We start from the raw sequence: 23,166 nt of genomic DNA on the forward strand, positions 1-23,166 counted from the left end.
AATACTTTGTAGCGCCACCTTTTGCTGCGATTACAGCTGTAAGTCACTTGGGGTATGTCTATCAGTTTTGAACATTGAGACATTTTTTCCCATTCCTCCTTGCAAAACAGCTCGAGCTCAGTGAGGTTGGATGGAGAGCATTTGTGAACAGCAGTTTTCAGTTCTTTCCACAGATTCTCGATTGGATTCAGGTCTGGACTTTGACTTGGCCATTCTAACACCTGGATATGTTTATTTTTGAACCATTCCATTGTAGACAAATCTCCGTCCCAGTCTCAGGTCTTTTGCAGACTCCATCAGGTTTTCTTCCAGAATGGTCCTGTATTTGGCTCCATCCATCTTCCCATCAATTTTAAGTGTTGGGCCGGTAACCGAAAGGTCTTGATTTTTTTTCTGTAGGGCATATAACATTTGCGTTGTGGAAAACGCAGACGGAATCCAGATTTAAAAAATGGAATTCAGTAATATTGAAAAATGTATTTAACTTATTAGGAAATCAACTAAATGTATTAAACTTATTAGAACATGTATTAATTTGCTGAAGTTAATCATAAGATATGAACATGCATCAGTGATACTTATTTTCCAGCAACTTTCTGAAAAGGCACAGGAATGCCTCTGTTGTGTGCAGTGCATGTATGTCTAGTCTACACTTTGTAGCCGTTAGCGTTAATGCTAATGATAATCGTCTGCTGGTAGATGGAAAGACTTTCCCTAGAATCTTCTAAACTAAATGTTAACTGCAAGGTAGCCTACCTGGCAGAATAATGCCATTATTATTTGCATCAATCCAGTGGCCGTTTGTTTTGTACATTCTGCAATCACATGAGCGCTACAGAAACACAGCTAACCAAACAACTGTCTCTGGGTGGTGCAAATCAAAGTTTATTTGTCACGTGCACCGAATACAGTGAAATGCTTACTTACAGGCTCTAGCCAATGGTAAAAAAAGGTGTGTGTAAGTAAAGAAATAAAACATTCGTAAAAAGACGTGAAAAAAGAGCAGCAAGGCTATATACAGACACCTGTTAGTCAGGCTGTGATTTAGCTCGTCTGGTAGGCTCGTGTCACTGGGCAGCTTCCCTTTGTAATCTGCAATAGTTTACAAGCCCTGCCACATCCAACGAGTGGCAGAGCCGGTGTAGTGTGATTCAATCTTAGCCCTGTATTGACACTTTGCCTCTTTGATGGTTCATCGCAGAGCATGGCGGGATTTTTTGTAAGCTTCCGGTTTAGAGTCCCGCAACTTGAAAGCAGCAGCTCTACCCTTTAGCTCAGTGCGAATGTTGCCTGTAATCCATGGCTTCTGGTTGGGGTATGTATGTACAGTCACTGTGGGGACGACGTCCTCAATGCACTTATTGATAAAGCCAGTGACTGATGTGGTGTATTCCTCCATTTTTTTTATAGACCGAGTCACTGGTGCTTCCTGCTTTAAATTTTGCTTATAAGCAGGAATCGGGAGGATAGAGTTGTGGTCGGAGTTGTTTACCAAATGCACACTTGTAACAAAGGGTAACTACACCCAAAATACAGCATTTCTTCTATATTTTTTTTAAATTCTCCTCTCCCAGTTCTAAAAAGTGGTGTCCTGATGTGGTTTAAGCATTGTTGTGGACTTTTTATTTTATTTTAAAAAACTGAAACCTGAAAAAACAAAAAGGAGAAAATTGAATTTTGAAAGAAATTGAATGGAATCGGGCAGAAAATATAACAGATTTTATAGGGCCCTACTAAGTCGTTCTGGATAAGAGTCTGCTAAATGACTAAAATTTAAAACATTTCTCACCTAACTATCTGAAACACGGAACCCAAACCGGCTGCGCGCGTACGCCATCGTACATAAATGTATTTTGTCCCCCCCACACTAAACGCGATCACCACATGCCGGTTGAAATCAAAACAAATTTGGGGACAGGTCGAAAAGCATTAAACATTTATGACAATTTAGCTAGCTAGCTTGCACTTGCTAGTTAATTTGTCCTATTTAGCTAGCTTGCTGTTGCTAGCTAATTTGTCCTGGGATATAAACATTGAGTTGTTATTTTACCTGAAATGCACAAGGTCCTCTACTCCACCAATTCATCCACACATAAAACGGTTAACCAAATCATTTCTAGTCATCTCTCCTCCTTCCAGGCCTTTTCTTCTCTTGACTTTATATTGCGATTGGCAACTTTCATAAATTAGGTGCATTACCGCCACTGACCTCGTTTGTCTTTCAGTCACTCATGTGGGTATAACCAATGACGAGATGGCACGTGGGTACCTGCTTCTATAAACCAATGAGGAGATGGGAAAGGCAGGACTTGCAGCACGATTTGCGTCAGAAGTAGAACTGACTTCTATTTTAGCCCTTGGCCCTCGACATCTTTGGCATGCGTGCAATAATTGAATAATATAGATTTCAGCATTTATTTTTCAATGCTCGTGCATGCGACGCGAGCGGTGTAGTCAGCCAATAAGACATGCTTCGCCACTTTGGTGTCTAAGGGCTGAATGTGTCAATGTGTAGGTCATACATGCATAATCGAAGGAGAATTACTGTTTTACCTCATTTAGCCATGATATAATAATATATGCCATTTAGCAGATGTTTTTATCCAAAGTCATGTGCGCATACATTTTACTGGTGGTCATGAAATCCCTAGTTTGAAAGTGACCATTTCCGTTTTTGTGCTGTGCATTTTCCCCTACATTTCCCCGCATGTGGGCCAGCCCCTTAGCAATTCGAGTTCTCATCAATGAGCTTCAGCCCCTCTCATTTGAGTGACCGCTATCAAGTGGCCCGCCCAGCGTTATCTGCGGGGCGGACCCAACGGCACAGTGAAAACATCAGAGAGCGACCGATAGAGAGAGCAATGACGTGGTGCACATATAGTAGTACACAATTTTCAGGGGACCACTTTTGGCTCGTAAGTGCTAGTTTCAGAACTACTGGCAAGAAAGTTGACAAAAGTACCGGAGAATCTCTAAGTGCAGTAACTGTAAGTCGCTCTGGATAAGAGCATCTGCTAAATGACTAGAATGTAAATGTCAAATGTTATTTTCATGAAATATACAGATTTTAAAAATACAATTACAAAGACTGCATGGGGGCTTTAAGTAGTAGAAAGTGTATGTGTCCTGTACGTTTTGTAACATGTTGCAACCAGCCAACTCTAATTGCACCTCCCCTCTGCCCACTTCCCTTGCAGACTTGTCTACAGGAACTGAAGAGGCAGTTTCCAGGTAGCCAACGAGTGAAGCGATTAGCAGGCATGCGGCTGGAGGCTTTGGAAAAGTAAGCTTCAGTCTCTCACTGTAACATGGCTGAAAGACTAAAGGGTAAATCCATTTGAATTCAATCACTTTTTGACAGCATCCCTTTTGATTTGAACGAAACCTTCCATACATACAGTTGAAGTCGGAAGTTTACATACGCTTATGTTGGATTCATTAAACTAGTTTTTCAACCACTCAACAAATGTCTTGTTAACAAACTATAGTTTTGGCAAGTCGGTTAGGACATCTACTTTGTGCATGACACAAGTATTTTTTCCAACAATTGTTTAGACTATTTCACTTATAACTCACTATCATAATTCCAGTTGGTCAGAAGTTGACATACACTAAGTTGACTGTGCCTTTAAACAGCTTGGAAAATACCAGAAAAAGATGTCATGGCTTTAGAAGCTTCTGATATGCTAATTGACATCATTTGAGTCCATTGGAGGTGTACCTGTGGATGTATTTCAAGGCCTACCTTCAAATTCAGTGCCTCTTTGCTTGACATCATGAGAAAATCAAAAGAAATTAGCCAAGACCTCAGAAAAAGAATTGTAGTCCTCCACAAGTCTGGTTCATCCTTGGGAGCAATTTCCAAACGCCTGAAGGTATCACGTTCATCTGTACAAACAAACAATGGTACACAAGTATAAACGCCATGGGACTAAGCAGCCGCCATACAGCTCAGGAAGGAGACGCGTTCTGTCTCCTAGAGATGAACGTACTTTGGTGTGAAAAGTGCATATCAATCCCAGAACAACAGCAAAGGACCTTGTGAAGATGCTGGAGGAAACCGGTACAAAATTATCTATATCCACAGTAAAACGAGTCCTATATCGACATAACCTGAAAGGCTGCTCAGTAAGGAAGAAGCCACTGCTCCAAAACCGCCATAAAAAAGCCAGACTACAGTTTGCAACTGCACATGGGGACAAAGATCGTAGATTTTGGAGGAATGTCCTCTGGTCTGATGAAACAAAAATAGAACTGTTTGGCCATGATGACCATCATTATGTTTGGAGGAAAAAGGGGGAGGCTTGCAAGCTGAAGAACACCATCCCAACCGTGAAGCACGGGGTGGCAGCATCATGTTGTGGGGTGATTTGCTGCAGGAGGGACTGGTGCACTTCACAAAATAGATGGCATCATGAGGTAGGAAAATTATGTGGATATATTGAAGCAACATCTCAAGACATCAGTCAGGAAGTTAAAAGCTTGGTCGCAAGTGGGTCTTCCAAATGGACAATGACCCCAAGCACACTTCTAAAGTTGTGGCAAAATGGCTTAAGGACAACAAAGTCAAGGTATTGGAGTGGCCATCACAAAGCTCTGACCTCAATCCTATAGAACAATTGTGGGCAGAACTGAAAAAGCGTGTATGAGCAAGGAGGCCTACAAACCTGACTCAGTTACACCAGCTCTGTCAGGAGGAATGGGCCACACTTCCACAATTTAATGTGGGAAGCTTGTAGAAGGCTACCCAAAACGTTTGACCCAAGTTAAACAATTTAAAAGCAATGCTACCAAATACTAATTGAGTGTAGGTAAACTTCTGACCCACTGGGAATGTGATGAAATAATTATTTATCTTTACTATTATTCTGACATTTCACTTTCTTAAAATAAAGTGGTGATCCTAACTGACCTAAGACAGGGAATTTTTTACAAAGATTAAATGTCAGGAATTGTGAAAAACTGAGTTTAAATGTATTCAAATCTAATTTTATTTGTCACATACACATGGTTGGCAGATGTTAATGCGAGTGTAGCGAAATGCTTGTGCTTTTAGTTCTGACAATGCAGTAATATCCAACGAGTAATCTAACCTAACAATTTCACAACAATTACCTTATACACACAAGTGTAAAGGAATGAAATAAGAATATGTACATAGATTTTTTTATGAGTGATAGTATAGAACGGCAGAGGCAAGATGCAGCGGATGGTATATAGTACAGTATATACATATGAGATGGGTAATGTAGGGTATGTAAACATTATATGAAGTGGCATTGTTTAAAGTGACTAGGGATTAATTTATTACATCAATTTTGCCAGTGGCTGGAGTTGAGTCAGTATGTTGGCAGCAGCCACTCAATGTTAATGATGGCTGATGGCCTTGAGATAGAAGCTGTTTCAGTCTCTCGGTCCCTGCTTTGATGCACCTGTACTGACCTCGCCTTCTGGATGATAGTGGGGGAACAGGCAGTGGCTCGGGTGGTTGTTGTCCTTGATCTTTTTGGCCTTCCTGTGACATCGGGTGGTGTAGGTGTCCTGGAGGGCAGGTAGTTTGCCCCCGGTGATACATTGTGCAGACCTCACTACCCCCTGGAGAGCCTTGCGGTTATGGGCGGAGCAGTTGCCATACCAGGCGGTGATACAGCCCGACAGGATGCTCTCGATTGTGCATCTGTAGAAGTTTGAGTGTTTTTTGGTGACAAGCGTGAATTTCTTCAGCCTCTTTAGGTTGAAGAGGTGCTGTTGCGCCTTCTTCACCACGCTGTCTGTGTGGTTGGACCATTTCAGTTTGTCTGTGATGTGTACGCAGAGGAACTTCTACCCTCTCCACTACTGTCCCGTCGATGTGGATAGGGGGGTGCTCCCTCTCCTGTTTCCTGAAGTCCACAATCATCATCTTTGTTTTGTTGGCGTTGAGTGTGAGGTTATTTTCATGACACCACACTCCGAGGGCCCTCAACTCCTCCCTGTAGGCCGCCTCGTCATTGTTGGTAATCAAGCCTACCACTGTAGTATCGTCTGCGAACTTGATGATTGAGTTGGAGGCGTGCATGGCCACGCAGTCGTGGGTGGACAAGGAGTACAGGAGATGGCTGAGAACACACCCTTGTGGGGCCCCAGTGTTGAGGATCAGCGGGGTTGAGATGTGGTTACCTACCCTCACCACCTGGGGGCCTTGCAAGGGTTGACACGTTTAAATGTTTTACTCATGTGGGCTAAGATGTGTGTATGACTTCAACTGTGTTTGCCCATTGCAGAAGTGCTCAGAAAGTGACTTTGGACATGAATGCCAAAACATTCAAGAGATAAAGGTTCTCGGTTGAATGCATTCCGTTGTGCAACTGACTAGGTATCCCCTTTCCCTTTCATTTCCCTTTCAAAGTTGACGCATTGAGACATCCATATCATCTTCACTGAAGATCACTATTTTATAATGATTATTTTTTTTGTAAATCTTTAAAAAATCTAGCATCTCAATGCTAGAGGCATCACAACCGGCCATGATTGGGAGTCCCATAGGGCGGCGCACAATTGGCCCAGTGTCGTCGGGTTTGGCTGGTGTAGGCCGTCATTGTAAATAAGTATTTGTTCTGAACTGACTTGCCTAATGAAATAAAGGTTTAATTAAAAACTCTATTTTACATAATCTAAGGTTTTTGTGCTGTGCCCGCCATCAGTTGAGAGACAAAATTCTCTTGAACACAGGATGGTTGTCATGTTTTGACTGATAAATGTACTAAAATCGGAATAACATTTAAACTTTCAAATGGTACCACAAAGATGGTTGGAGGTCCACACATCAGATAATGTTGACTTGGAATATGTTATTTTAAATTATACTGTCAATCCTCCATAAGAAACCTAATGAAATCATTGACATGTAGATACTGTAATAGAAAAGGCATGAAATTCACTGGTGGGTGGACCCGTGTCATATTTGTGGCAGTAATTAGAAATAAAAATGTAAATTCATTTTACATTTTGATGATGTACTGGCTAAATTTTTGTAGTCTGAAGGGATTTGTCCATTATATGAATTATATTGCTATGCTTGAAATAACACTAGGGCTGTCCTCCTCCTTTTTCCCCCTCTTTTTCTTTTTTTAATACTTTTATTTTTCCATAGACACACCCCTATGTATTTGAATAAAATCAACTCTTATGTACTGAGCTTGTCTGATGCTTTAACCCTTTACACTCGTATACATATGGGTTTAAAAAGGAAGATTTGGGCACTAATAAGTGACTAAATTGGAACGTAGTGGCTGTACAGTAACATGCTAGAACTCTGACTGACAGCCGTTCTGAATTTGAGCACCGCACATGACAAGAAGTTGCCCCTTCCCTCCCAGTAATTGGGCAACTTTTGCCTTTTTTTTTTTTTTTGTGTGAGGGAGAGAAATGCTGTAAATTAAGATGAGACATTGAAGATTATAATAAATACCTCATTGATGTCATACAAGCTAGCCAAACATCCGTCAGTCCAAATGTGCACTTCACATTTCCAAATCTTAAAACCCATGTCATGTACAATGTCAACATTTGTGATCACTATGTTTGATGTAGGGTTACAAGTTGACATGGCTTGTTCTGAACAGAATGAGCCTATGTTTGTTGTGAAGAGAATTTAACGGCACACGCTAGCGTTGCACGGTATACCAAAAACTCTTTTTCGATACTATAACATGAAAAATGGTTAGGTACTAGAATTGTTACTTTCGGTACTTCAGGCCTTCGCAGATTCTACCATTACGCTCTGGAAGTTGCCAGCAATGGGCTACACGATAAGTTTTGTTTGAACTATATTTGAGAAGGCCAAGTGAAAATGAAGAGTTATGTTGTTTAACATGCAAATCACGATTGCGCCAATTCAACAGCTCACCGAAGAGTGTTTCAGAATGGCAGAGAGCGATCGCTGTCCAATGCGGGAGAAAGCACTCAATGAAGATTCAGTTCATCACCTTGGAGAGCTCCACTGCAGCGGCTTCTGACAAGCAAACACAATCTGTCAACTAGAATCTTCAACTAGAAAAACAAAGTAGGCTAATTTACTGTTTTCAAGTGTTATGTCTTCTTTGTTGTCCAAATATGGTAAGCTGTTTGCAGGTTTTGCATTCCTCTTTTTTGGCGTCATCCTTAACTACAATGAAATGCTGCCATACTGCAGACTTTTAAAAGATTTTGTCTTAAGTAAGCCTAATGGAGCCCCACAATGGGGCGGCAGGGTAGCCTAGTGGTTAGAGCGTTGGACTAGTAACCGAAAGGTTGCAAGTTCGAATCCCCGAACTGCCTGCCCCTGAACAGGCAGTTAACCCACTGTTCCTAGGCCGTCATTGAAAATAAGAATTTGTTCTTAACTGACTTGCCTAGTAAAATAAAGGTAAAATTTCAATAAATAAAAAATGGAGGTGTCATAAAACCTAGCGGTCAAATGGGGGAAATGGTTTCCACCATTCATTTTTCCCATAGGATTTTTTTTAAACACTTAAAATAAGGGCTGTGTTTAGTGTAGGCTTTACCCTGGCGTGACGTTTTGATAACCATGTAAATCTCTCTTGACTTTTATCAATATATTTGGCTCTATTTCTACAAATAAAATGTATTGAATGCTTGAATGAATGTGTTTTTTAAAAAAATTTTTTTTTACATATAGCCTACAGTAACATCAACTAATGAAAATTATTATAATTTAAAAAATTCTGTTACCATTTATTTTTCAACAGGACAATGACCCAACACACCTCCAGGCTGTGTAAGGGCTATTTAACCAAGGAGGAGAGTGATGGTGTGCTGCGTCAGATGACCTGGCCTCCACAATCATCCGACCTCAACCCAATTGAAATGTTTTGGGATGAGTTGGACCGCAGAGTGAAGGAAAAGCAGCCAACAAGTGCTCAGCATAGTTAGGAACTCCTTCAAGACTTTTGGAAAATAATTCCAGGTGAAGCTGGTTGAGAGAATGCAAAGCTGTTATGAAGGCAAAGGGTGGCTACTTTGAAGAATATAAAATATATTTAGATTTGTTTAAACACTTTTTTTGGTTACGACATGATTCCATAGTTTTGATGTCTTCACTATTATTCTACAATGTAGAACATAGCAAAAAATAAAGAAAAACCCTTGAATGAGTAGGTGTGTCCAAACTTTTGACTGTTATTGTAAATCTGGGGAAGGGTATAAAACAATAGAACTACCCAAACTCCGCAGCTGGCCGTCTGACCAAACTCCGCAACCGGGCAAGAAGGACCCTGGACAGGGAAGTGACCAAGAACCCAATGACTGCTCTGACAGAACTACAGAGTTCTTTGGCTGAGCCTGTCAATAGGACAACAGTCTCGATAGCACTTCACCAATCTGGGCTTTATGGGAGAGTGGCCAGACGTAAGCTACTCCAGAGGAAAAAGATTTATATTCCAACAGGACAATGGCCCTAAGCATAGAGCCAAAGCAACGCTGGAATGGCTTCAGAACAAGAATGTGAAAGCCCTCAAGTGTCCCAGCCAATGCCCAGACTTGAATCCCATTTGAAAATCTGTGGAAAGACTTGAAGATTGCTGTTCACTGCCACTCCCCATCTAACTTAACAGAACTTGAGAGAATCTGCAAGAAAGAATGGTAAAAAAAAATCCAGATGTGCAAAGCTGATAGACATACCCAAGACGACTTAAAGCTGTAATCCCCGCTCAAAGGTGCTTCTACAAAGCATTGACTGTAATATTTCTGTATTTCATTTTCAGTCAATTTGCAAAAAATGTCTAAAAACACGTTTTCACCTTGCTATTGTGTGAGAAATCGATTTAAACCATGTTGAATTCAGGCTGAAACACAACAAAATGTGGAATAAGTCATGGGGTATGACTACTTTCTGAAGACACTATATGTCTTAGAGCAGTGGTTCCCAAGCCTTTTCACTTACTGAACCAACAATTGCATGTTTCTCCGCGGTACCCCTGAAGTACAAACAATCGACCTGTCGACTAAATGGGGTCAGCCCTAAATGGCGCTCACCCTGTATTCAAGAGCATGTTGTGTCTCAACCAATAGCTGGCACAACACAAAAACCTCAGATGTGAAATAGGCTCTAAGTTTAACATTTGTGAATATGGAAGGAAATCTGGAGTTTGTGTTTTTAGATAATTGACGTTTAAAGGTTTTTTTTATTTTTTATTACAAAACCTTTTTTTCAATAAATAATTCAAGTTTGACCACTTTTTGTAAGCTCAAACTCAACTGTTGATCTTTTCCAGTGATGAAGACATGGATGTTGCATGGTATGGAAAATGTTTGCACTTTGAGCACCTTTTTATCTCCTGAATGTTTTGGCATTCAGGTCCAAAAAGTCACTTTCTGACCACTTTTTCCATGGGCAAATGTATGGAAAGTTTAGTTTAAATCAAAAGGGATGCTGTCAAAAAGGGATTGAATTCAATAGAATTTACCCTATAGGCCTGTGGTAAAGGGGGGTAGGGTGTACTGTAGATCCTAAGTGGTACGATGGGGTGTGTGTGTGTGTGTGTGGTGGGCTCTCTGTTTGTGTTGGAAACAACCATTGGCAAAAGGGGGGAGAAAAAATAAGTGAATGTTTCAGTGCTCGGCCCTTTTTAGCCTGAGCGAGGGATTCCCCGGGAAGGAAGTGGTTTGCTCTCACTGCTATTCTGGGGGTCCCTCAATCTTCTGTTTAAAAAAATAATAATCTTGTTGTGCTTTTCGTCTCCGAGCTGAGAGGCGAGGCCTTGCCTGCCTGTAAATATTGACATGCCACCACAGTTTCAGCTTTGTTTCTTCTAAGCACTGTTTATTTTTAAATCTGCAAATGTGATTCATAAAAACAGAAAGGGATGAAGATAAACACAGTATTTTTGACTGGAACTGGAGTAAGGGTAATTCAATCTGTTTACCACCCCTGATCACCATGACTCGTTTATTGGTTATGTCAGAGTTGATGTGATAATTGAGATTGATTGCTCCTGCACTGTCAGATTAAATAAATGGCACACTGGCCTCTAATTGGCTTCAGGCGGAGGTACACTGGAATGACACAGCTTCAAACAACTAACTATCCCCCCACCCCCGACACACAAACACACACTGTGTCTCATTGAGCCCCCCCCCCCCCCAGTAAATAAAGCATATCAAAGTGGCTCAGGAGTGGTTGCCTGGTGCCATCTGAAATCTCCCAGAGTGCAGTTGAGTAATTAAGTGGATGCGAGTGAAGGAGTGGCATTGGAATTGGGGCTGCTCACTACTAATGGGAAACAGAGTTGCTTCTGTTGTAGGTTGTGGTGGGCAGAACAGGTTTTGATCATGGAGCCCCGGCTTTTTGGCTGCTAAACCGTTAGCATTGCAGTTCGCCTCTAATAAAAGAAACAAGTTCAAAATCATCCCTGCGGACCTATGATTTGACATGACAAGTGAAGTGAACACGCCTCCCCACCTCCCTGTTGCCAGGAAATTTCTGCATGGTTTGATATTTACAGTTCATAACTCACTCATTTTAAACAGAATCATATGGATTCCCCCGTTTCCTCGTAACTTTAAAACACACATTGTGTTGAATATAACTCTGATCAGACTTGTATGTAATGGAAGGTAGCTTATTATTCTACACGGCTCAAAAGAAAGGCCTTTAAAACGAAACTGAACAGATTGATTTGATTCACCTTTAAAGAAATCAAAGGCAATAATTGTGTATACACTCTTCAAATCAGTGTGCTTCCCTACTCTTATGTACTGGTTTCTTAACTCATTGTTAAGTGGCGTAAGCCTCTCACAACGCAAGCTATTTGAGCAGCAACCGTAATGACTGTTTATTTCCTCTTTTAGGTCACTGCTGATTTTGGCAAGGGTTCACAGTGTAACCATAGAGACCGGCTGCATTGTGTACAGAAACTTGATTGCCTTGAACTCTGTTTGATTTCCCCACCACCTAATTTGTCTTGACTGGTGAGTCCTTTTTTTTCTGCCTTTTTTGAAGGTACGAGGATGCCAGCAAGCAGTATGATTCAATACTGCAAGACGATCCCACCAATACAGTAAGTGAGAAACAACACACACTTATTCTTATTTAGTTACAGTTGTTGTCCAAACTTTTTGGACAGCTTTTGAATCTGCTGTAAAGTATTTGTATTAGTGGTGCGAGTTTGCTTAGTTAAACTCCCCTTGGCCTTTTTGACCTCAACTACATTGCTGATCAGGCTCTCACCCACACAAATGACAAGTGTTTGGGGGGGGGGGGGGGGGGTCATGGTCTTAGGCAGTGTTGGACATGTTGGGGGGAACTAAGGCTAAACTAAATGCCTGCTCTTTGAAGACGGTGATATATATAGGTAGTTCTTAGACCCCTTCTGGGGTGAGCAGGACTGTGCTCCTGTATTACATCCTCCATTACTGTCGTGAAAGTGCCCATCAGTCCGAGTACATTTTCATCATTTAGTGGTATTAAATTGGCGCTTGTGTATTTTTTTGTTAGTCATCATGTACATTTTTTATCACACGCGCACAGCATACATTACCTTGTTTGAGGAGCGGAATAGCCAATCACCTGTAAAACGAGAGTAGCTCCTCAAAGAGCTGGTACTGGAGTGAAACCAGGGAGATCGTTCAAGTTTGACTTCGAAATTGGACGTCTATCCATGTCCTTGGGGCAACAGTGAGCGCATATTTTGGTTTTGCTAGGGTGTTGTGGATGGGGTTGGGGGGTGTGCCTAATCCCATGACTCTGGATCAGAAGGTTCTGTGTTCTATCCCAGTGGTGGACACTTAATTATTATTATTTTGGTTTCGTTTTAACCCATACCTGTACCATTTGGGAATGAGTGCCTAAACTTAATCCTTCTAAATTTGGCATTTGAAGAAATGGAACAATACAGAACAGCAGGATCAACCCAAGGTGTCAAAGGCAATGTTTGGGGCAACTTCAAAATTTGGTGTTTGGAGAAACGTGGATAAACGTTTAATTATGCACTGAGACTGCGGGAGCTTGAGTGAAACATGCTTTTGTAAGCCTTCGGCTACAATTTTATTTTGATGGCTATGATTAAAAAGAGCTAATATTTGTTTCTATCTCAACTCATAATTAAAACGCGCCTCCCTTTCGTCATTTGAGTGCATAGGTTCTAGTCAACGGTAGACAGGTTATCATCCCTGTCACCCACCATTTTGCAATGTAAGCATGAGGCAGTATAATTGTTTGAAACCTGAACGGTTTACTTCAAATAATGAGGCATGTCTTACCTTGCTTCAAAGTAGCCTAGTAGCAATTATTGACTTCCTCATGCCATTAACCAGCATTTCTCTCCTGTTCTATTGGTTTTCATAACTTTCTTCTGTTGTCCAGAAGCCAGAGACCATCCTAGTTGTTGCTATTAGAGTCCCCCTCGTTCTATGTTTCTAACTGAGATATTCATCTGTCACATGTGGAACCGCTCACATTAGGTGTGCTGTTCAGAACGGGGTTTTCCGCAAATTGAATTTTGAAAATGCCGTTTTATTAGCTGCTTCATTACTGGAGGACCATGTTCAATAATAGGCTATAGCCTTTTGACTAAAATGCACAATGCACTGTGAGATTTGTAGAGCATTTTGGCTCTGACAAGGCTGCTACTTTTCCACTATCTTGATCGCCACTTGCTGTATCAGTTCTATCCATATGTTGTCTTTTGTGTGTCATATGTATAACTGTATCTGCCAATTAGTCTGCATTATCATCATGATGTAGCAAAACTGATTTTCCCACAAAACAATTCCAACAAATGCAACGCTCTGGCTTACACAGCAGTTAACCATTTGAGTCCGTCAGATTATAAATGGGTATAGCCTTTAGATAGACACAATTGTTGCCTTAAGTTCCATACAGTCTTCTCTCAATTTATATTGAATTTCAGCTGAATGACTTGCAGGACCATGTCTATCCAGTGTTCTGCCAATCCCTGACCACCAACCCAAAACACATTGTACCTGCTGTTAATTGTTTCCATAGAGACATGTGGCCACGCAAGAAAATACATGTTTTAAAGGGTTTTCAAAAGAAACCATGACCTTCATTTGTTTTGGCAGTCCTCCTGTAGACGTTCAACAAGCTTCTGCGTTGCCCCGACACATGGACTTGCTTAGATATATTAAACATTTTCTCTTGGCTGGCAAAGTGTGAGAGACGAAGCATAAACATTTGTCCTTTGGACACCATGTGAGGATTCTGCACCTCACCGACTGTCTGTTTCAAACAAACGGAGGCCTTGCTGACAAAATCAATAAACTTGCGTATGCTCTGATGCAGTCGCCTCCCCATCTTTCTGGTGTGGAAGAATTGCCCCCCTCATCTCTATCGGTTCCCTGGCGTGTAACTGTCTGTTCCCCCCTCGTTCAGACCCCTTTACACCTTCTTCACTTTGTCATTTACCGTCATTCTTTATTTTACTCTCTGTTTCTGTTGGGACAAAACCAGTCACACTGTTCATTCTTCTATTAACATGTTTTACACAGGTTAGATCCACCATGTCCTATTTCAATTATAAGCACATTGAATACTCTGTCATGGAAGACAAGACAGGTGGTGGGAAGGGGAGCGCAAGTTAGTTTGTATAGGCCATGATGCCTCCAGAGCAACTGCTTTTGGTCGTCAAGTTGCCAGTGTAGGCACTTCCACAACCTCAGCAATAAATATACTTAACGAAAATATAAACGCGACATGTAAATTGCTGGTTTCATGAGCTGAAATAAAAGGTCCCAGAAATGTTCCATACACACAAAAAGCTTATTTCTTTCCAATGTGTTGACATCCCTGTTAGTGAGCATTTCTCCTTTGCCTAGATAATACATCAACCTGACAGGTGTGGCATATCAAAAAATCTGATTAAACAGCATGATCATTACAATAAAACGCCACTCTACAATGTGCAGTTTTGTCACACAACACAATGCCACTTATGTCTCAATGTGACACAGTGTGTAAATGACAACACATTTGTGTAGGAAATGAAGAAAATTATTAAAATTAGGTTTGGAATGTATCCAAATTGTCATACCTTTTTTATACCGACCTTGTGCCTTACAATCCGAAGGTTAGCCATGCTAATAACTACATGTAAAATCTCATAGAGAATAATAACTAAATGCTAACCAGCACATTGCAAACATTTTTATACAGTCTCTGACCTAAAATATAAAAGTAAAGTATAGAAGTAACAAAAAACTGCTACTCACAGTTTGCTGCACTCACAAAAAAAATATTAGACAGCAAAGCTCATGATCCAGGAAGGGATTCTCTGCTGTTAACAGGCGAAGCTTGATTTTGGAAGAAGCTAACCACTTAGCTAGATACAGTGCCTTGCAAAAGTATTCATCCCCCTTGGAGTTTTTCCTATTTTGTTGCATTACAACCTGTGATATTAAAGAGATTTATTTGGATTTCATGTAATGGACATACACAAAATAGTCCAAATTGGTGAAGTAAAATGGAAAAAATAAAGTTTCAAAATATCCCAAAAAATAAAAAAATATATATATATATCAGGAACTCTGAATATTCCACGGAGCACCATTAAATCCATTATTTAAAAAATGGAAAGAATATGGCACCACAACAAACATGCCAAGAGAGGGCCGTCCACCAAAACTCACGGACCAATCAAGGAGGGCATTTAATCAGAGGGGCAAAAAAGAGACCAAAGATAACCTCGAAGGAGCTACAAAGCTCCACAGCGGAAATGGGAGTATCTGTCCAAAGGACCACTTTTAAACGACACACTCCACAGTGCTGGGCTTTACGGAAGAGTGGCCAGAAAAAAAACATTGCTTAAAGGAAAAAAATTTGCAAACACGTTTGGTGTTCGCCAAAAGGCATGTGGGAGTCTCCCCAAATATATGGAAGAAGGTACTCTGGTAAAATTAAGCTTTTTGGGCATCAAGGAAAACGCTATGTCTGGCACAAAGCCAACACCTCTCATTACCCCGAGAACACCATCCCCACAGTGAAGCATGGTGGTGGCAGCATCATGCTGTGGGGATGTTTTTCATCGGCAGGGACTGGGAAAATGGTCAGAATGGAAAGCATGATGGATGGCGCTAAATACAGGGAAATTCTTGAGAAACCTGTTTGTCTTCCAAGGTTTTGAGACTGGGATGGAGGTTCACCTTCCAGCAGGACAATGACCCTAAGCATACTGCTCAAGCAACACTCGACTGGTTTAAGGGGAAACATTTAAATGTCTTGGAATGGTCTCGTCAAAGCCCAGACCTCAATCCAATTGAGAATCTGTGGTATGACTTATAGATTGCTGTACACCAGCGGAACCCATCCAACTTGAAGGAGCTGGAGCAGTTTTGCCTTGAAGAATGGGCAAAAATCGTAGTGGCTAGATGTGCCAAGCTTATAGAGACATACCCCAAGGGACTTGCAGCTGTAATTGCTGCAAAAGGTGGCTCTACAAAGTATTGACTTTTAGGGGGTGAATAGTTATGCACACTCAATTTTTCCATTTTTTGTGTCTTATTTCTTGTTTGTTTCACCCCAAAAATATTTTGCATCTTCAAAGTGGTAGTAGGCATGTTGTGTAAATCAAATGGTACAAACCCCCCAAAAATACAGGTTGTAAGCAACAAAATAGGAAAAAATGCCAAGGGGGTAAATGCTTTCGCAAGCCACTCTAGCTAGCTAGCTACGAAATTAGAAAACCACATGCACAACTGCAGAGCATTTAGCACATTCTAGGCAGTTAACTTAATAATTATAAGATATCTAGCAAGCGAACATTTAGTTGTGAATTCCTGTAACTAGATCACCTGGTGTGTGCTGCACAACGGTGAGTGACTCACAAGGCTCCGGTCTCTCGTCTGCTTGTAAACTCCATGTGACCGTGGACTACCGGTAAGCTCTATAATAAAAAGGATGTTTCAGGTGAAATGAAGAACACAATCTTTTTTCCCCCTAACATATTACACAAGTTGACTGCAGGTATTTACTTAAAAAGTACCTGCAAATATTCAAATGTATAAAAAAAAAGTCTAATAAATCCTGTAGCCATTTCCAAATACCCTGGTATACCGTCAAAAATGTTTCCCTAATCTGAATTTGGAAAGGCAGAGCGTAAAATCAGCCTTCGCAAAGGACACTGTTTTAGGTAGACTTTGCTGAAAGTCTACCGGGTTCTGCGTTATCAAAGACTTTCTAGAAGCTTTACTTATGACACATAATAGGTTATTTAATGGGTAAACTAGTTCAAATATCCATTGCCCTAATCATTCTTTGGGTTGTGAGATCTTCTCCAATGGGAAATGGGAGGTGCCTTGTGGGAATGGTGGGTACTAAGTACTCGCTAGCCAATCAGAGCACCACCCAGGTGATGTCCTGGGGATGTGATCGGTCCGTTTCCTGATCTCAAGGCTGGGTGGTTGCCATCTGTAACACCAACGCTCTTTCGGTTAAGCCTGAGGGCGGGAATGGAAACAGGTCCTCACTGTCCCCTGGTGTCTTCCAGACCAGATTTTTTTCCCACCAACCCTTCTTGGCTGGTGAGGGTGTGGTGTGGACGGGGGCTGACATCATTTAGGTCACCTGTCTTTGAATGAAGGATCTCCACTGCTCCCAGTCCAGCATGTTCTCTAACATGTTCTGTACAATGAGGGAGTGGATGGAGCTCAAAGAAATGGCGGAAAATTGGCGACCACAGCAAGGACTTGTGAGGCATCCCAGCATGCCGAGCTGGAGATTGGAAACTGAGCTGTTGTAATTACAGGCTGTGGAATAGATGTGGTACCCATTAACCAAAATTGTTGAATCAACAGAAATTGCTCAAGGTTTCTTTGCCATGGCGGTGTCCAAAGAATGTGTCGAACTCTTAGCCCTTCCATAGTTTTATTGTGTTCCAATACCTACAGCAATGATCTGGAGAATTTCTCGTCTGCTTGCGTAAATGCATTTTTGTGCTTCTCATCTTTTTTTCTTTAAGAACTTTGGCTAAAAAGCTAGAGCCTAGCCTAGTGTCTGTCTACCACAATTTCATACAAAAGGTAACTTCATTAATTAGTCCAAATGACACTGATGATTCATCTGTTAAATGGAATTCCGACCCTCATCTTATCGTTATTGTTGTGTAGAAGTAATTGAGGTCACTAAGAATCCCTTACTGAGGTTGAATGGGAATTGTATGCAATTCGAGTGTAGGACAAGATACTTTTTACAGCGGTAAAGATGCACTCAGATTTCTACGGAGCTGAAACCAGATCCTGTTGAAATTGAAAATATTGGCTCTTTGCAACCATATGATTTAGGCACTATTTAGACAATGCTTCTGTATTTGATTTCTGGATGCCTTATTATACTTTTGATTCCAAGTAATACAAGTAAAACTCCCTAAGCTCTTAGGCATTTGAAACATCTGTGGAACATTTTTTTTTTTCTTATATATATTTTTTTACTGTAAACAAATGTTTTACTCTGAATGTTTTAGTGTTGCTTTTAATGCGTTAATACCTCCTAATACCTGCTATTTCACAACAGCGGCACATAACATCGTTCATGGCCCCCCCCCTTATTTTTCTCTGTATTCTTCTCCATCTCTTTTCCCTCCAATCTCGACCCATCCATCTCTCCCTCTGTATGTTATTTAACATTATTATAACGTGCTATCTAGGTGTCCAGCGTTGTCCTCACAGTCTGAGTCCTTCTCAGTTAGCGCCAGGGTTGATTTAAAAAATCCAGTGCTCTAAATGCTCCTCGAGAACCCTAATTAAAAAAGAATCATGACAACGGTGGGATTATCCCTGCTGCCAGGTTCTTCTGGATCATTAGTTTGGAGAGGGGGAGAGAGCAAGAGGAGGAGCGGTTTGGAAGAGCTCCGCATTTAATAAAGTTCTGTGTGACTCCTTCAGGGCTACCAACTTCCATGTGTTCTGAGTGAGCCCCAAGTGGTTCTTATCAGGAATGAAGAACTGGGAGAGAAGAGAGGAAGGGGGAAAGAGAGGGGTGTGAGGTAGGCCTACAATTGCAAGAATCGCACTGAAAGTTGGTGTTCTGACAGATTTTTGGTATCAGACGGGGAAAGTACACATGTTAGCAATTTGGTTAGAAGTGAGTAAAAATTCCTTAATCTCACATAGCATCAATCCCCAGTAGAATATGGTCCATGTAGAATAGTTTGATATTTTGAGGAGATATGTGTTTTATGGGTAGAGGGGGGAGAGAAGAGGAAGTTGGTGCGACCCCCCCCCCCCCCCCCCCCCCCCCCCCCCCCGCCTATAAATTCATCCTTTTGAATAATATTCTCTCGATGAAGCTTGTGTTTAATTGTGTGAGGACCACTCTCAAACGGCAATTCACATGGTATGTGTTTATTTTTAGAACAAATGCTAGCAATAATACAGGTCAACAATAATCTAGATATTTATAAAAAATTGCTGACTTTAGATGTGGTTGTGTAAGTAAGCACCATAGCCAGGCTGTAGTGCAGGTCCCTGTTTCAGGGTGATGGATAAGTGGATTTATTGTGACGGCGGTGTCAGTGGATTCCCAGATTTATGGCGGCTCAGACGTGACTCATGCACAGCCCTCAATGGCTTTGGTTATGAGTGTGGGAGAAAGGAAGCCCCACTTAATCAAATGCCAGTCCATAAATAAAATGGGCCGTGGCAGGCAGGGCAGCACCATTCTAATGGCAACAGCAGCCCGCTGTTAGGTACACACACACCCTCGCAAACGCTGCCTGGAAAAGTCAGAGGAGCGAGCGTAATACTTTCTGATTCAGATTGATGAGAATCTAATCCACTTTAAGGTCACTTCAACATCAAAATGAAAGAAAAGGCAATTGGAGGCTGATGTAAGTTAGCATGGCTTCAGAAGCTCGTTCTGAACGCGCTGGCCGTCGAGTTTGGGGTAAGGCCCTGTTTTCCCCACTTAGACGGGGATGACTCACCACTTTATCTCAGACACTAAGCTCACACACGCCGACTCAAACATCGACTCATGATTTGTGTTCTTCTTTCCACAGATATAGCCTAGCTAACCATTACCTCTTATGAGATGCTGGCACATCAATTTTAAAGTTGCCCCATAACAATATCAATAATAGTAGGGACATCAGCATTTTAAGTAGCGAGGCTTCTCACTGCTGTGTAAGAACTGTAACAGGGAAGTGCTCAGTAAGGCTGGTTCATGCGGTCAATATCTCTCCTAAATGAAGATATCTCTTAACTGAAATGATTTGGTACTGAAAATCACCACTTCACATCAACGCTGTTGGCTGATGATTCCGTAGAGAAAATGTAAAATCCCGATTCCCACCACGCCAGTCCTCCACTCTCCATCGACTTGGCGTTCTGTGAACTGATGGTCCATATTCCCAAGGGGCTCGGGCCAGGAGCAGAGAGGGGGGTAGCGTTGACCAACATCTCATACCCCCCCCCCCCCCCCAACTTCCACCTGAGCATAGTTCCAAGACTCCCAAACTCATTTAACACATACCCCCCCCCCTCCTCCTTTCTCTCCTCTCCCTTTTATTTGTGTGAGCTCTGAGGAGACCCCCTCTCCTCGGTCAAACACTTGAGGAGCTAAGACCTTACTAATCCTCTGTTGATGCCGATCTCCACAGGCGGCGAGGAAGAGGAAGATCTCGATTCTGAAGGCCCAGGGGAAGAGCGCCGAGGCCATCCGCGAGCTCAACGAGTATCTGGAGCAGTGAGTAGTGTTTTACAAGGGGATTTGGACGATCTCCTCACACGCACCCCCCCTGGCCTTTTTAATTAAAAGGGGGTTTGCATTCGATTTGATCCGGGCTGGGCCACAACCTGTCCATGAGACCCCCTCATCTCAACTCCATCTTGGGAGCTCTGCCTCTCTGCCCTGTCCGTCTGTTAGCCTAGTTATATAATGATTGATTTGAAACGTGGAGATTTCATCTATTGTACTATATATTAGAGAGGTTATTGTTGATGATCCTCTTGCTAATCAGGGTTCTAAAAAGCATGGTGTGAACATTGCTGAACTGCATCCTCAACGGGAGACTCCCTAAATTTCTCACTGTTTTTTTACAGGTTCGTCGGAGACCAGGAAGCGTGGCACGAGTTGTCGGAACTCTACATCAACGAGCACGAGTAACCATCGCATTTCTTCCATCACATTAGCTTACCTCATGTACATCACTTGTGACATTTTGACTGACTGTATTATTCCAGTGCTGAGGAATAACCTGTGACCGTTCCAGGTTTGAGTGGTGTGGGTCATTCTCGCTCTCGTGCTTTGCCAGCACTCCCTGGTGTCAAGACCTGGAGGCAGCACCTTATCATACCTGTCAGCTTCTATCAGACTCAGGGGGGGTGAGACGGACTGGGGAGTGTCTGTAAGCAGTAACTCCTCTCTCCCAGTCTCGGTGGCTGACCTGACGGCTTGATCCCAGAGGGGGGATGTATTAGGATGGGCACAATGGAGAGGGGCGTTGAAATGCCTAACTCAGCCAGGGGTCCGCATTGAGCCCCTGTCTATGTTTGTCACATGAAGAGGAGGGTAATAGGATTTTGACCCTAAGCCCCCCCCCGCTCATACATATGGGGGTAAGACAACCCCCTACTGATATCTCTGTTGCCAGGGGTAATTGTCAGGCTCCCAAGACAAGAGCATTGTGAGAAATGTTTGTTTGGTTTTGTCACTTTTTATTTTTTATCCCTCCTTAATTGTCTTGGGGGCTTAGGAGTCAGGGAAGCAGACGTCTTTCACGGAGGTGTGTTTGTGTGTGTGTGTGTGTGTGAGAGAGCAGCACACCGGCTCTGCGGTCACCCTGGCAAGAGGGCAGTGTCTGCAGGAATGTTTAGCGCAGTGAGAGGCCTGCTTATTGGATATTTCACGTTTTTGTCCCGAGGGGCTTTATTGCTGTAGTAGAGGGAGGACATCCAGGGGTGAGCGGATTATCTCCCAGCTTAGCCAAACTTTTGTAATATCACCCCATTCACTCCCCGAGCCCCTTATCTACAGGCGTGTCCATTTCTTTTCTCTCTTTTTCTTTATTTTGGGTTACAAACTCCCTTTTTTCCCCCTCCTCTCTTCCGGACAGCATGGCATTATCACCTCTCTTTTCCACAGAGCGAGAGGCAGGGAGAGTGGCTGCAGAGAGATTCCCAGGAGAAGTTGGTGGCACTTTGTTTCCAGAGCCAGAAAAAACAGAGGCTGATGGAGAAGAGAGGAAGAGCAATGAACTGCTCCGCCCTCAGTGTGTAGCGCCCCGCAAGCTAAAAATATACAAATCACTCACGGCCTGCCATTGTTACATGTCTACAGGCATCAGTGTTCAAACATTATGACAGTAATTAATAGCCTAACGCAGTGGAAACTTTAAAAAAGAAAGACACAAAAAAAAAAGACATCCTCATACCGCTGAGTGATATTCGGACATTATTGAGATTGTGCCTTTTTATTATTGTTGCGTTGAACCGTTGAGATGCTTCGACTCATTGGGAATCATCTGAGCTTGTAGTGCTGTTGAATTAGGCGTTATTTAACTACTGTCTAACGGTTCAGATTGGCCCGGTCATCCAATGGAGCATGATGACTTTCTGTGGTCAGTTTGCACAGTCTAATGGAGGAATCTTGATCCGTTTGCCCAAGTCTGGTTGGGAAAAAGCTTTGGGGTGGAACTCAGTCAAACTGTGGTATTACAATTGGTAGCACCAAAATCCAACCATTGCCTGGTTTGGTGTTCAAAGAGAACAAAGCATATGTGTGAGTCATAGTAACAGTGCAACCACCACGAAGTAGCAGCGTGGTCTCTGAACCCAGGTGTAGCGAGTTGGAGCTGAGTGGTGGTGATGATGATGGTTGGAGATTGGAAGGTGCGGTACTGCAGTCAGCCAGGCCTCTGCCTCCCGATGGAGGCTGCCTCTCCTCTCCGCTGCAGGCCCGGGGCCACTGCAGGAGCACATCTGAAAGTCTTTATGGGGAGGAAGTGGTAATTGTAAGCAGCCCCCCAACCTTCCGAATACCCCGATCTCTCTCGCTCTCTCTCTCGCTCTCCCCACCACTCTAATGCTGCTCTCTTTCTTTTGAAGTCCTTTAAACAGACTCTAAATGGGCCCGATCGTCTCTTCATGTCGTGCGAGGCAGCATTTGGTCCTGTCTGTTCCCGCCAAAAACACCCAGCTTGCGTCAGAGCTTTTTTTTTTCTTCCCCCGACCCTTTCT

At 42.4% G+C, this 23,166-nt stretch overlaps 1 protein-coding gene across 2 annotated transcripts in view; it reads left to right on the top strand.

Annotated features, from left to right (window-relative positions):
* The window catches only part of LOC109864514 (ER membrane protein complex subunit 2), a 60,387-nt gene that overhangs the window by 20,078 nt on the left and 17,143 nt on the right, over positions 1–23,166 (top strand). For both annotated transcript variants that reach the window (XM_020452363.2, XM_020452366.2), the window contains exons 4-7: positions 3,198–3,283; positions 11,981–12,038; positions 20,589–20,674; positions 21,031–21,090. In XM_020452363.2, coding sequence (XP_020307952.1) covers positions 3,198–3,283; positions 11,981–12,038; positions 20,589–20,674; positions 21,031–21,090 — 290 coding nt within the window. The remainder of the gene's footprint in view (positions 1–3,197; positions 3,284–11,980; positions 12,039–20,588; positions 20,675–21,030; positions 21,091–23,166) is intronic.

The sequence above is a fragment of the Oncorhynchus kisutch genome, linkage group LG2, assembly GCF_002021735.2.
Source record: "Oncorhynchus kisutch isolate 150728-3 linkage group LG2, Okis_V2, whole genome shotgun sequence".
NCBI lineage: Eukaryota > Metazoa > Chordata > Actinopteri > Salmoniformes > Salmonidae > Oncorhynchus > Oncorhynchus kisutch.